The sequence below is a fragment of the Lucilia sericata genome, unplaced genomic scaffold (genome assembly GCF_015586225.1).
Source record: "Lucilia sericata isolate MDLA Ls3-8-SP2 unplaced genomic scaffold, ASM1558622v1 Contig000894F_arrow, whole genome shotgun sequence".
Lineage (NCBI taxonomy): Eukaryota > Metazoa > Arthropoda > Insecta > Diptera > Calliphoridae > Lucilia > Lucilia sericata.
In genome coordinates, this window is record NW_023994883.1 from 25,001 (window position 1) to 41,459 (window position 16,459).

The window sequence follows — 16,459 nt, forward strand, 5'->3', positions numbered from 1 at the left end:
TAGTTAGTTAGTATTAGTTAGTTAGTTAGTTGTAGTTAGTTTAGTTAGTTAGTTAGTTAGTTAGTTAGTTTAGTTAGTTAGTTAGTTAGTAGTTAGTTAGTAGTTAGTTAGTTAGTTAGTTAGTTAGTTAGTTAGTTAGTTAGTTAGTTAGTTAGTTAGTTAGTTAGTTAGTTAGTTAGTTAGTTAGTTAGTTAGTTAGTTAGTTAGTTAGTTAGTTAGTTAGTTAGTTAGTTAGTTAGTTAGTTAGTTAGTTAGTTAGTTAGTAGTTAGTTAGTTAGTTAGTTAGTTAGTTAGTTAGTTAGTTAGTTAGTTAGTTAGTTAGTTAGTTAGTTAGTAGTTAGTTAGTTAGTTAGTTAGTTTGAAAGGAGGATGTATATACATCAAATCCGAAGAAATCCACCTAGGCCTCTATCGGGCCTGTTGTGCGCTCCCACCACCTCCGGTCTACCAGACTAGAACACTAACCACTAACCTACCGGAGGCCACTTCCGATATACAAAAACATCAGTTCCGTGTACAACTACGCAAAAGGAATAGTTTCTTTTGATTCGGCAACAGAACCTAGAGATATAATCGGAAGACCGAAATACGAATCCATCAAATAAGCCAAAGACAAGTTCTTACAGAGAACATACTTCTCATTCATTGACTCATAGAGAACTACATCCGACATACTCAATCTAGGTATACGGTGAGTACATCCGTCCTATGTCATGTACACGCCTCTGAAGGGTATCTGTTATCTTTTTCGACAACAGCACCAAACTAATTCTGAATTTATAGACTGATGCACGTCTTTTAACGGACATTCTCTTCCCACTGTCATCACGAGCAGCTGAAAGGGACCTCTCCAATAACCGGAACTGGACAAAGTCCGAAACTCTGTCCTGCGGACTATCGGTTCCCATGGTACCAGATTATGTGGTTCTCAGGTTCGACCCTATGTCAAATCATTCCAAGAAAAGTCCGAGGATACTTTTAATTATCACCAGTTAATAGTCCCGGCCGGCTAGATGTACTGATAGCCCCTCTTTTCCCTGCAATTGAAATAACACCAAAATGAGGTCTTTCATCAAGATAACATGCCACCAGGGGGAGCCCGGGAGGACATAAATACAGACTTACGGACAACGCTAAATCGACTTATCTATCTATAAGAATTCAAAATATGTGATGTCGCCCAAATTAAATTGTAGAAATTACAAACGCAATGACTAACTTATATTGATCGCATTCCAACGAAGATAAATATGGTATAAAACAAGTAGGAAATTATAATCGGGCATGGCCGACCATATAATACCCTACACCATGAGTATATTTAAAAAATTTTTATTTTTCATAAAGAAACTTTTGTGTTGAATTTTACCTTAATTCCAAAGTATTTAAGCATTGTATTGATAAAAAATAAATTTTCTAAATGAGGCTTTATATAGGAGTATCAAACATGGGCAGATAATCATTAAATTTGGGAAAAGGATATATTTTTAAATAACAGTTAGTTATGTTGAGTTTCATTGTGATACAAATGGTTACAAGTCAATTTTAGGCGTTTAACACATTTTCTGTATGGGGGCTAGGGTCAAATACGGACCGATCATTACGAAAATCTGTAGTGTCATTTATACTTATATAAAACTTATTTGTGCCAATTTTTAGAGAGATAATAGTGTATTTGACGCAATTATCGCGTAAAAAGCCGAAATCGGGAGGTACGGTTGTATGGGGGCTAGGTGAAATAATGGACCGATTTCAACCATTTTCAATAGGCTTCGTCCCTGTGCCAAAAAACATGCTTGGTCAAATTATCTTGAAAATTGCGGCCTGTACCTTGCGGACAAGGTTTACATGTACAGCCAGCCAGCCGGACAGACGTACATGTCTTAATCGACTCAAAAAGTGATTCTGAATCGATCGGTATACTTTAAGGGTGGTGTATGTTACAAACATCAGCACAAACGTATAATACCCTCCCCACTATAGTGGTGTAGGGTATAAACACGAGATTCGATTAACTGAATTTTTAAATATATTAAATGAATTTAATAAATACAATCACATAAAAAATACCTGTATAAGGTGCTACAATAATTTTAAGCGAATATTGTATAAATGTTAATATTACTATAACAACCTATTATTGTTATAGGAGGTTTATCGTTCGAATTCGTTTTTTTTTTTATTGTTAAACAATAACTTTTGAATTAGTTGAACTTATTTGTAAATTAACTGTTTTTATTTATGAGTTACAAAAAAACGTTTAACAAAGTATTTATATTGTTGTTATAAAAAATCAGTGCAAACACTTGAAAACGTTATAAATGTAATTTTAAAACATAATCCAGTTTTTTTATAACCCATTTTATATAGCAATCGATTTAGCAGTGGGGCGATGGGGAGAGAATTGTAGAAAAACTTCTTTTTTTTAAATAACACTTTGATTTTGTATGAACTGTTTATTTTGGAGTGATAAAAAATTAATCGACTTCTTATATAAAGGTAGAGAAATTTTGAGACCTTGTATAGACCGATGCTCATAAAAAGAGCTTTTGGTCGGCAGTATTGAGCTTTGACGTCAAAGGGAGCATTAGGTCAATTATGGTACGATCCTCATAAAATTTAGTAGATACTTTTGGCTTCCTTATAAACTTATTTTTGTCCTCTCGGTCCTCCGAGGATACTTTTGATACTAGTGTCTCTTGATCATATTGTTCCATATCTCTTTCTCGCTTTCCTTTTCTAGTCTCACTATTTATTTCCTTTTCCACAGCAAACCATAAGAGCAAAAGATTTAGTTCAAACTTCGAAGATTAATATTCAAACTTTTCAAGGTCCTCGAAATAAACTTGTTAAATTGCAAGCGCATATTTTTTCCGCAATTCTATACATGATCTTTGGAATAGCCACATAATAACCGGTTTTATTACAGCATATGTATAACTAAAATATTTTGTTTAAAACGATATCAGATAAGAAAAGAATGAATAAGTTTTTGATTTATATTTTAAAAGCACCCACTGCTTAGTATTTTACAAAACGTGCCCTCTGAATTGCTCAATATATTACTCAATTATTGTAGAGTATCTAACTACTTCACTGTCAATCAGGGATGGAAAATTAAGTGCTATTAGCATAACATGACAGTAATATTTTACTTTTTAAGATTTTAAGCGTTTCTTAGATAATAAAGGCGATTCTTTACCAACTGAAGTTTTATCTAGATTGAGGTAAATTCCACTTCAACTAAATGTTTGAATTAAAAACTTTTCATTGCCAGAATGTAAAACTTTGTCCTGTTTACGTAAATGCACTGAAAACTTATTTTGTTGTAATAAAAATTTACATTATTATAATGCTGACAAGAATATATAAATTTGTAATTCCTTTAGATTTGGATATTACTTCAAAATGTTCGTATTTCCATGTCTGATATCTTTGATAATTTTATCGCTTACTTATTGTCACAGCAAATTTTGTTTTTATTTTCCAGCAATTAAATCACAACTAAGACAAACAATGACAAGAATTATCAAAAAAAAGCCTACTTAACACACAACTACTTAGGAAATTGTTATTATTTTAGCTTTATCATTTAAAATCTATGTACAATCTACCCTACTTCCGAATAAACGAATCCAGATAAAAACAGAAATGAAAAAAGCGCGGTAAATACATACGAAATTTAACACGAAAAAGAACAAGACGCTTAAAGCAACAATAATAATGGTTGTGGTCGGAAGCTATAATAGCTTAAACTCGAAAATTATACTTTTGAGAACTTTAATAAAACAGTGTTGAAAACAAGTTAGAGATTTCTAGACAAATGTGGTGGGTACTTAAACAGAATTAGGAATTTTCAGGCTTGTAACCATAGTATAACTAACTAACTACTAAATAACTACTAACTAACTAACTAACTAACTAACTAACTAACTAACAACTAAACTAACTAACTAACTAACTAATAACTAACTAACTAACTAACTAACTAACTAACTAACTACTACTAACAATACCTAACTAACTACTAACTAACTAACTAACTAACTAACTAACTAACTAACTAACTAACTAACTAACTAACTAACTACTACTAACTAACTAACTAACTAACTAACTAACTAACTACTAACTAACTAACTAACTACTAACTAACTAACTAACTAACTAACTACTAACTAACTAACTAACTAACTAACTAACTAACTAACTAACTAACTACTAACTAACTAACTAACTAACTAACTAACTAACTAACTAACAACTAACTAACTAACTAACTAACTAACTAACTACTAACTACTAACTACTAACTACTACTAACTAACTAACTAACTAACTAACTATACTAACCTAACTACTAACTAACTAACTAACTAACTAACTAACTAACTAACTAACTAACTAACTAACTAACTAACTAACTAACTAACTAACTAACTAACTAACTAACTAACTAACTAACTAACTAACTAACTACTACTAACTAACTAACTAACTAACTAACTAACTAACTAACTAACTAACTAACTAACTAACTAACTAACTAACTAACTAACTAACTAACTAACTAACTAACTAACTAACTAACTAACTAACTACTAACTAACTACTAACTAACTAACTAACTAACTAACTAACTAACTAACTAACTACTAACTAACTAACTAACTAACTAACTAACTAACTAACTAACTAACTACTACTAACTAACTAACCTAACTAACTAACTAACTAACTAACTACTAACTAACTAACTAACTAACTAACTAACTAACTAACTAACTAACTAACTACTAACTAACTAACTAACTACTAACTAACGAACTAACTAACTAATACTAACTAACTAACTAACTAACTAACTAATAACAAAGAACTAACTAACTAACTAACTAACTAACTAACTAACTAACTAACTAAACTAACTAACTAACTAAAACTAAAAACAACTAAAAACTAACTACTAACTAACTAACTAACTAACTAACAACACACTAACTACTAACTAACTAACTAAACAAACTAACTAACTAACTAACTAACTAACTACCTAACTAACTAACTACTAACTAACTAACTAACTAACCAACTAACCAACTAACTAACAACTAACTAACTACTAACTAACTAACAACTAACTAACTAACTAACTAACCTAACTAACTAACTAACTAACTAACAACTAACTAACTAACACTAACTAACTAAAACTAACGAACTAACTAACTAACTACTAACTAACTAACTAACTAACTAAAACTAACTAACTAACTAACTAACTACTAACTAACTAACTAACTAACTAACTAACTAACTACTAACTAACTACTAACTACCAACTAACTACCCAACTAACTAACTAACTAACTAACTAACTAACTAACTACCCAACTAACTACCCAACTAACTACCCAACTAACTAACTAACTAACCAACTAACTACCTAACATCGGGCGATTATTTTTGTTTCTGACAACAATAAATTGAAAAGGAGCGCACATGAGGCTCTAAAATGGTCTGGGTGCATTTCTTCGGAATCGGTATAATAAAATTGTATATATTCCAAAAAAAATTGCAAATGTTTAAGCCATACTATTAAAACATGCAGCTGGTATTCTTCGTATAAATTTGTACATACATACATATGTACGTATGTATGTATACATACATACATGTTAAATATATAATGTGTATGTATAAATTTGACATTTATCGGTGACGTTTTAGGGATATGCGTATCAATTTCACACATAAATAATGGAATTGCTTTATTTATTTCAATATTCACAAATTGTTAGAAAATAACAAAAGAATATTAAAAAAACAAACAAGTATTTTATAAAAAACATATGTATATACATATAATTATAAAAACAAACCAGGCTATTTTGCTGATTAAAAAAATTTTCTTACTCGCAAAAAAATAAAACAAGAAGACAATATTCAAAATGTGAAAAAAATGATAATATATGATTAAACATTTCATTATTTTTAAACATTTAATGCAATATTTTAATCTCTATAATTGTTGTTTACTTGCTTTGATATTGTTTTTTTTTTTATAGAAAATCTACTCATATACAATTTTATAAAATTCCTACCGCACACACTTGTGATTCTATAAATTCAATGAACTATTTTTATAATTTATGTATGTTTTGGTTTTTTCATTTAATCTTGATTAATTTTATTTTGAAAAAGAATATAAATAAGAATTAATGGGTGTGTCCTGATCGAACGACCTGGAAACAATGTTATTTGTTTAAATAAAATGTATAGAAATTTTCCTTACTTATTACAATTATTATTGAATGCGAAATTAAAGTTGAAAAAAGTCTTTTTCATTTAAATAAATTGGTATTTATATTTCCTTTTAGATAATATGGTCCTTCGGTTTGGTTCAAAAAAGTTCCAATGTGAATTTTCAGCACTTAATGCAGAGTATTTCTATCAGTTTTTGTAAATTGTTCGTTATTTTTATAATGGGACGCTCCCCTTTTAAATAAATATTTAACATATTTAAAAATTTCCTGGAAATTTCTAAACAACTATAAAATAGAGGGCCACAACAAAACTCACTTAATGCACATACATATTCATTTTTTCTATACAGAATTTCGATTCATTATAAAGACTTATTCTAGTCTAGTTAGTCTATAGTCTATTCTAAATATAGTCAGTCTATAGTTTAGTCAATAGTCAAGTCTATAATCATGTCTATAGTCAAGACTATAGAATCATTTATAGTCTATAGTCTAGTATATAGTCTTGTCTATATTCTACAGTTTAGTATAGTCTATAGTCTAATCTATAGTCTGGTCTATAGACGAATCTATACTCCAGTCTATAGTCTTATCTATAGTCTTGTCTATAATCTAGTCTATAGTTTAGTCTATAGTCTAGTCTATAGTATAGCCTATAGACTAGTCTATAGGCTAGACTAGACTATAGACGAATCTATACTCCAGTCTATAGTCTTATCTATAGTCTTGTCTATAATCTAGTCTATAGTTTAGTCTATAGTCTAGTCTATAGTATAGCCTATAGACTAGTCTATAGGCTAGACTATAGTCTAGTCTATAGTCCAGTCTATAGTCTAGTCTATAGTCTAATCTATAGACTAGACTACTATTACTATAGACTTGACTATAGATATACTATAGACTTGACTATAGACATTACTATAGACTTGACTATAGACTAGACAATAGACTAGGCTGTAGACTAAGACTAAGCTAAAGACTAGACTATAGACTAGTCTATAGTCTAGTACTATAAACTATAGTCAAGTCTATAGTCTAGTATATAGTCTTCTCTATAGTTTTATCTATAGTCTAGTCTATAGTCTAGTCTATAGCCTAGTCTATAATCCGTCAATAATCCCAATTTCATGTCGATTCCTTACAAATGTTAAAAAGTTCGATCTTATATTCCAAAAAATATTTTAATCTATTAAAATTAACTTTCAATCTAACTTCTTATTTTTATAAAGTTTGAACCTTAAAGTATTAAAAATAATTTAAACAGTTTCAACTAAGCTTTATGTTCGAAAATTCGAAATTAAGCCCACAAATTAGTAACGCCACATTCACAATTCATAAAATTCTACTGAAATTAAATTCGAAATTTCTCATGCATTAATTTTGTTTTTTAAACTTTCCACAGAATATTTTTTGTTAAAAAATCAAATTCACACCTTTTGCTCACTTTTTACAATAATCATTAATATATATTTTATTCACACTAACTATATTTTATGTAGAAATTGATATGATAATTTTTTTTGTAATTAATTTTGTTTTGTGAGTTAAGCTGGTAATAAAAAAGTGAATCATTTCATTGATGTCTGATAAATAAGAATTTTATAAATGGTAAACATCGTATTTTAAATAGCCCCAGCTAAATATAGATTCAGCGGTAGACTACTGGAGGTACAGGAATACTACAATGCAATGTACACTTACGTTAAAAAGTGGATATTAAAAAAGATTTATAATCTTAGCTTAAAGGCCCTATATATTAGAAGTTCAAATATGCAATAGTTATATATGTATGTGAAAATGTAAGTGGAATATTTATTGTTATTTTTAACAGATTTTTTTCATTTTGTGATTGCGCATTAGATTGTACAACTTTGCTGGCGTATTCAATAAGTCAGTAACTTTTTCCAGTACATTTCAATATCAAAATGGCTATAGTCTAGTCTATAGTCTAGTCTATAGTCTAGTCTATAGTCTAGTCTATAGTCTAGTCTATAGTCTAGTCTATAGTCTAGTCTATAGTCTAGTCTATAGTCTAGTCTAGTCTAGTCTATAGTCTAGTCTATAGTCTAGTCTATAGTCTAGTCTATAGTCTAGTCTATAGTCTAGTCTATAGTCTAGTCTATAGTCTAGTCTATAGTCTAGTCTAGTCTAGTCTATAGTCTAATCTATAGTCTAGTCTATAGTCTAATCTATAGTCTAGTCTATAGTCTAATCTATAGTCTAGTCTATAGTCTAGTATATAGTCTAGTCTATAGTCTAGTCTATAGTCTAGTCTATAGTCTAGTATATAGTCTAGTCTATAGTCTAGTCTATAGTCTAGTCTATAGTCTAGTATATAGTCTAGAATATATTCTAGTCTATAGTCTAGTCTATAGTATAGTCTATAGTCTAGTCTATAGTCTAGTCTATAGTATAGTCTATAGTCTAGTCTATAGTCTAGTCTATAGTCTAGTCTATAGTCTAGTCTATAGTCTAGTCTATAGTCTAGTCTATAGTCTAGTCTATAGTCTAGTCTATAGTCTAGTCTATAGTCTAGTCTATAGTCTAGTCTATAGTCTAGTCTATAGTCTAGTCTATAGTCTAGTCTATAGTCTAGTCTATAGTCTAGTCTATAGTCTAGTCTATAGTCTAGTCTATAGTCTAGTCTAGTCTAGTCTAGTCTAGTCTAGTTCTAGTCTATAGTCTAGTCCAACGGTTCCCAAATGGGGGTCCGCGGACCCCTAGTGGTCCGTAGTAAAATCCTAGGGGGTCCGCGAAGACGAACGAAAAAAAACATGAATATGTATGTACAAATATCTCCAATTTTTGTGCAATAATCCCAAATTTTTTTGTGACTTTTTGAATTTTATTGTTTCGGTTGTTTATCAGGAAGAAGCTAGGCCCTACAAATTATTGTATAACTTTTATAAAGTAAAGTATTGCGTGATTTGTAATTTTTATTTCCTGTATATGTACTGAAATAATGGTTTTTATTTCAGACAAATAATACTCTGCCTTACAATTAAATTAGGGATACTGGTATTCCGGAGTATGAAGTTCAATTCAAAGACAAGCTTATTACAGATTTAAGTTTATCAAATTGTAAGCAAAAGTGTTCTTGTTTGAAAGGACTAAAATTATATATATCCAAAACAGAGGTGACTCTTTATGCATCTCTTTATAAATATTCCAATCCGACTTGATACACAGATTTTATCTTGATTTTGTCGACCAATACATATTATTAAATTAACATCAGAAAATCCATAGCGTTTCGGGTAAATATGTAGCCAAAAACCATGAAGTAAAATAATTCGTTGGTATTTTAAAATTCAAATTTAAGTTCCAAATTCACAGTACTTTAACAAAGAGTTCAAATCATATATTATGCGGATAACGCATTCCGCAACAACATGGAAGAAGTCCAACTTTCTTATATTATTTTCCCGAAAACATAGCTCACTTACTCAGTTCACCCTTTGCAGTCGCAACAAATTTTTGAAACGTGACTCCTTAAGCACATGTGACAATATTTGATAAAGAAACCTTTTCGCTACCTTGAAGAAAAATGAACATGAAAGATCTCACGATCATAAAATTAAACATCATGTTAACATATCAACAAAGAAGTCATTCTATCTTTAAAACATGCAATTGAAAACCTATCTGAAATATTATATATTCTCAATCAGAGATGGGGGTAGTGCACTAATTTTTAACTACATATTACTAATTATTAGTGGTAGTTCAAAATTATTCACTACTTTTATTTATGTTTAGTGATGAATTGAAAAATATAAGCCTCATTCAATAATAGTGATAGTGATATTTAAAATTTTTAACTAAAAATAGTTTAAATATTTGTTTTTCAGCCTAGTGAAATAATTTTTTCTACACTAAATTATTAGTTCAAAAAATATTCCTGCACTATTTTTTTTTTCAACAGAGAAATGTTTCACTCATTTGAAAGTTTAAGTTAATAGGACAGTCTAGAAATGGTTTAAGTCAACCAAAAACTCATTGGACGAATATTATTAATAAGTAAAACGTTCATTATTACAAAGGTTCCAAGCTATTGCCTAAAAAACATCCAGTAACCACATCATTTTGGCAACTGGCAACGCAGATGACGTGGCAATCGAGGTACAAAATTAACCAATTAATTTAATTTTCCGAGGAGAGTTCACCAATCCGCTAAAGAAAACATCGTTATACTTGAGCAGAAGAAGGCAAAAGTTTTGTTTCAACCATTTCTTTTTAAAGCATGAGATGTTGTTGGGATAACTGCATATGTAGGGTCTACCATAGTGCCATCGCTAACAAATCTGTATTTTCCATTTTAATAGATGTACCTTTTAAAAAATTTAATCATTTATTGTCTTACAAATTCTTTCATCTTCATAAAAAAATAGTGCAAAGAAAATTATTGAAGCCTTTTGTTAGTGACTGTTTAAATTTTTAACTATTTGAGTGTAGTGCTTTTTTCTACACTACCACTCAATTGAGTTATAGTTAAAAAAATAACATTATCACTAAAAAATATTAGTGCTAAAAATATAAGCTTCACTACCACTAAGCTCCTGAAAATTAGTGAAAAATATATTTTTTGAAATAATATTTAGTGCTAGTTAAATATTGATTTAACTAATAATTTAGTGCACTACCCCCATCTGTGTTCTCAATATACGGGAATATTTTATAGATATGACATCGCTACATTTATTAGACCTAGGGATTAATGAACTAGGTCAATTTTCGGATGGACAATTATTTAGAACAATAAGATATCAAAATATGTATGGGGGTCCGCGAAATTAAATAAGTTCTTCAAGGGGTCCGCGAAGTAAAATCGGTGGGAACCGCTGGTCTAGTCTATAGTCTAGTCTATAGTTAGTCTATAGTCTAGTCTATAGTCTAGTCTATAGTCTAGTCTATAGTCTAGTCTATAGTCTAGTCTATAGTCTAGTCTATAGTCTAGTCTATAGTCTAGTCTATAGTCTAGTCTATAGTCTAGTCTATAGTCTAGTCTATAGTCTAGTCTATAGTCTAGTCTATAGTCTAGTCTATAGTCTAGTCTATAGTCTAGTCTATAGTCTAGTCTATAGTCTAGTCTATAGTCTAGTCTATAGTCTAGTCTATAGTCTAGTCTATAGTCTAGTCTATAGTCTAGTCTATAGTCTAGTCTATAGTCTAGTCTATACTCCAGTCTAGTCTAGTCTAGTCTATAGTCTAGTCTATAGTCTAGTCTATAGTCTAGTCTATACTCCAGTCTAGTCTATAGTCTAGTCTATAGTCTAGTCTATGTCTAGTCTATAGTCTAGTCTATAGTCTAGTCTATAGTCTAGTCTATAGTCTAGTCTATGTCTAGTCTATAGTCTAGTCTATAGTCTAGTCTATAGTCTAGTCTATAGTCTAGTCTATAGTCTAGTCTATAGTCTAGTCTATAGTCTAGTCTATAGTCTAGTCTATAGTATAGTCATAGTCCTATAGTCTAGTCTATAGTCTAGTCTATAGTCTAGTCTATAGTCTAGTCTATAGTCTAGTCTATAGTCTAGTCTATAGTCTAGTCTATAGTCTAGTCTATAGTCTAGTCTATAGTCTAGTCTATAGTCTAGTCTATAGTCTAGTCTAATAGTCTAGTCTATAGTCTAGTCTATAGTCTAGTCTATAGTCTAGTCTATAGTCTAGTATAGTCTAGTCTATAGTCTAGTCTATAGTCTAGTCTATAGTCTAGTCTATAGTCTAGTCTATAGTCTAGTCTATAGTCTAGTCTATAGTCTAGTCTATAGTCTAGTCTATAGTCTAGTCTATAGTCTAGTCTATAGTCTAGTCTATAGTCTAGTCTATAGTCTAGTCTATAGTCTAGTCTATAGTCTAGTCTATAGTCTAGTCTATAGTCTAGTCTATAGTCTAGTCTATAGTCTAGTCTATAGTCTAGTCTATAGTCTAGTCTATAGTCTAGTCTATAGTCTAGTCTATAGTCTAGTCCTATAGTCTAGTCTATAGTCTAGTCTATAGTCTAGTCTATAGTCTAGTCTATAGTCTAGTCTATAGTCTAGTCTATAGTCTAGTCTATAGTCTAGTCTATAGTCTAGTCTATAGTCTAGTCTATAGTCTAGTCTATAGTCTAGTCTATAGTCTAGTCTATAGTCTAGTCTATAGTCTGTCTATAGTCTAGTCTATAGTCTAGTCTATAGTCTAGTCTATAGTCTAGTCTATAGTCTAGTCTATAGTCTAGTCTATAGTCTAGTCTATAGTCTAGTCTATAGTCTAGTCTATAGTCTAGTCTATAGTCTAGTCTATAGTCTAGTCTATAGTCTAGTATATAGTCTATAGTCTAGTCTATAGTCTAGTCTATAGTCTAGTCTAGTCTAGTCTATAGTCTAGTCTATAGTCTAGTCTATAGTCTAGTCTATAGTCTAGTCTATAGTCTAGTCTATAGTCTAGTCTATAGTCTAGTCTATAGTCTAGTCTATAGTCTAGTCTATAGTCTAGTCTATAGTCTAGTCTATAGTCTAGTCTATAATCTAGTCTGTAGTCTAGTCTATAGTCTAGTCTATAGTCTAGTCTATATTCGTCTATAGTCTAGTCTATAGTCTAGTCTATAGTCTAGTCTATAGTCTATTCTATAGTCTAGTCTATAGGCTAGTCTATAGTCTTCTATAGTCTAGTCTATAGTCTAGTCTATAGTCTAGTCTATAGTCTAGTCTATAGTCTAGTCTATAGTCTAATCTATAGTCTATAGTCTAGTCTATAGTCTAGTTTAGTCGAGTTAAGAACTTTAATAACTAAATAGTTTTACTATAAGTAAGAACTAATTCAAAATTTCAATTTTCCATGCCTGCTTTATGTATGAATTTGTCACAATGTGTTGAATATAAAGTAATTGTTTGCACTAAATATTGACAATCTCTGTGCAAATATTCAAAGTTTTGTATAAGAATTTGTAGAATTTCCGTTTCACACTTCTGTCTACAGCAAAAAAATACAAGAAAAATAAAAGTAAATTTAAATTAAACACTAAATTAAGTATTTTAAATATCAATATGTATAAATACAATTAATGTTTAAACAGACAACAATTTTACTACTCATAAAGAGTTTTTTGCAATAAAAAAAGGCGGCATAGGTATAAATATGTCAATAAATTTTACTAAATAAAATCCATTGTTTTCACAAAAAGGGAACTCTTTGAAATTAATTTCATTTGTAAAGAATAGAAGAATGAAGTGAGTGAATAATAAGTAATAATTGCATTTTTATTTTAAGTTATTCTTTTGGGGTTTTTAAAAATTGTTTAAAACTGCGTGTTTGTGCATAAAATTTGCATTTTTTAAAAGAAATACTTAAACGTATTGTATGATGAATATTAAATTATTGTTATTAATAAGGAATATTTTAAAGATCTATTATTACAAAACAGGTAGAACTTTAAAACTTAAGTAAAAAGTATAGGAAAGTGTTTTGAATATAAACTTTTTAAAGCGAGTAAAAATGGCCAGAGTCTTAAAGGTTTGGCATAGGTTTTCGTTTCTGTTGCAGAATTCTTATCTATTGGTATATAAACGTTTACCTGTAAAATTAAAAAGAAAACATTTAGCATATCAGGATTGAATGATAAAACTGTCTCTTTTTATCATTTCAATTAAACCATTGAATCACTTTTAACAGATCAATATGTCAATATAAATCACAACAGATATAAAAGTTGTAATTTTTTTCTAAAAACTTTTAAAATAAATCTTAATAATAATGAAATTTTATACATTTTTATTGTGTACAGTTTCTAATAATATAAATGCAATTAAATGATTGAGTGTGTGGCTTATTTTTGCAAACATTTCTCATTGTTTTATTTTAAAAATTAAAAAAAAACTTAACACACAAACAAGAAACTTAAAAAAAACAAGTGTGAAATGTCAATAACAAAATAACAACAACAAAAATATTTTTTTTTTTTTTTTTAATATTTATTTGTATTATTGTCAACAAAAACCAAACCGCAAAAAAATTTATACTTTACATTATTATAGGGTGTAATAATATTGTTATTAAAAAAAAAACATTTATATTTTCCAATATTTTCTACTGTTTTTGTTTGGTTTTTAATTGTTATTATTTATCAATTTAATTATTTATTAATAATAGTGATTATCACGACACAATTTTGAAATATTTGTTATTAAAGAATCGTTTTATTAGAGATTTATTTATTTGACATCACTTGAATTTAATACTGTATTTTACTGGGGCAAAACATTGTTGTTGTATTATAGATATTAAAATGTTCATTACAAAACCAAAGATTTACTTTTTCAGTACCTCAAGTACAATTTCATACAATTTTCCTTATTTATAAAGAATTTCAAAAATTATGTGTTGAAATCATTAGGCTGACTGGCTGAATGATTCATCATCGCACAGCTTAAAGGGTTGAAGCTAGAAAGCTGAAATAGGATAAAAACGGTTTAAATTCGATAGCCTCATATCTCCTAATGTAAAAGGTACAACAAAATTTTAATATTTATCGCTGTTAAATTAGAAATGTTTGGAAATTCGTCCTTTTTGGAAACATTAGAAATAAAAATTATAATTCATTTATAACCTATTGAAAAAAATACAAATTTAGTACTTTTTGGATATTGGGACGTTTTGGAGATTGGAATGGTACCTATTTTTGGTACCTATTAGACAAAACATTGTATCCTATTTATTGATTTATACATATTAGTACTTAAAGATGGTCTCCCGCGATCACATTGCAACTTTTTGGAATCAAATTTTTAATTCGTCAATGCGGAGGGAAAAGTACCGCTTTGATTTTTGAGTTTTCTATAATATTGAACATAGAAATATAAAATTAAACACGCAGCATCCTGATGAAATATTAAATGAAATAGTTATATATAAAAGAGCACTCTCTGATATTTCTTCGTTTTATAACTAGCATAATTAGTCTGTAAAAAAGGATTTTTTTGCTACTTTTTTGCTATTTAACTAAAAAGTTTTAATTTTTTTATAATACTGAATGATTGCAAAACATAAAATTTTACATGCAGCATGAATGAAAATATATAAAATAAAACAATCATTCATATTTGTTATGAAATTTTACGTTTTTTTATATTTTCAATTAATTGATTGTATAATTTACTATGACATTGTTAAGGAATGCTATGAACAAAAGATGAAGTACATTTTTCTCATCGTTTCAAAAATTACAATGAAAACTAGCTAGTAAAATGGAAAACTTATTTTAATTTCATATTAAATTTGTTCTCAAAAAATCATCATCCTCTTCTTCTTCTATAACACTATAAGATTGCTTGGCACCGCCAGATCCCACCTTTTCCAAATGAGTTTCGAAAAATTCTTCCACCGTATCGGTGTTCCATTTAGTAATCGATAAAGTCTCCTTAACATTACCGGTTTTGTCCAACAATTTAACAATGGGATCTAAACCACGCACATATTTAATGGTCAAGTTGGGGAATTTTGCGGGACGACCACTCTTAATAAAGGCCTGGATTTGTGGGTAAGCACGGAATTTACAGGTGCAAACTTCTAATATAGCTTTGGGATAGCGACGCTGGGCGGCTGGCAATTCATCCAAGGTACAGCATTCACGGCAATGTGGTCTAAAGTGGAGGTAAACAAAGAAACGTTTATGTTTTACTTTTAACTAGGTTAAAATACCTACTTTAGCGTTTCCAAACCAAAATCATCCAGCTTCTCACAACTGGAACACATTAGTTGGCCTTTGATGAAACCCAATTCACGGCAATCATTCGCCGTGAATTCACCTAATGTATATGACTTTAGAAAATTATATTAATTATTTATGTTACATATCTTCTAAGTTTAAATACTACTTACTACATATATAGTTAGTAATAGAAATATTATTTTATTCATTTTTTTTGTAAATTTAACTAGTTTTAATACTAATTTGCCGACACGTAAATTTTTCAATAAAAAACATAAACACTTGTAATGAACACAGCCACAGTTTTTTTGACAGCATTTGTAACGGAGTGACTCAAATCAAATAATTCTTTAAACAGGGTGTTGCTAATATAAATAATATTTGCCATCAAAGTCAGAATTCGAAGATCTAAACATAAATTAATAAACTATTGTATTTAAAAATGTTAAAAGCTTAGCTTGTTAGTTAGTTAGTAGTAGTTAGTTAGTTAGTTAGTTAGTTAGTTAGT

At 29.3% G+C, this 16,459-nt stretch overlaps 1 protein-coding gene across 1 annotated transcript; it reads right to left on the bottom strand.

The window, feature by feature from the left end:
- Positions 1-15,342: 15,342 nt before the first annotated feature.
- On the bottom strand, positions 15,343-16,266 carry LOC119608884 (selenoprotein F). The gene is made up of 3 exons (XM_037963458.1): positions 16,122-16,266; positions 15,946-16,061; positions 15,343-15,883 (listed from the first exon to the last, which is right to left on the bottom strand). The coding sequence occupies exons 1-3, from the start codon at positions 16,158-16,160 to the stop codon at positions 15,508-15,510; spliced, it is 531 nt and encodes a 176-aa protein (XP_037819386.1). The 5' UTR covers positions 16,161-16,266; the 3' UTR covers positions 15,343-15,507.
- Positions 16,267-16,459: the final 193 nt, after the last annotated feature.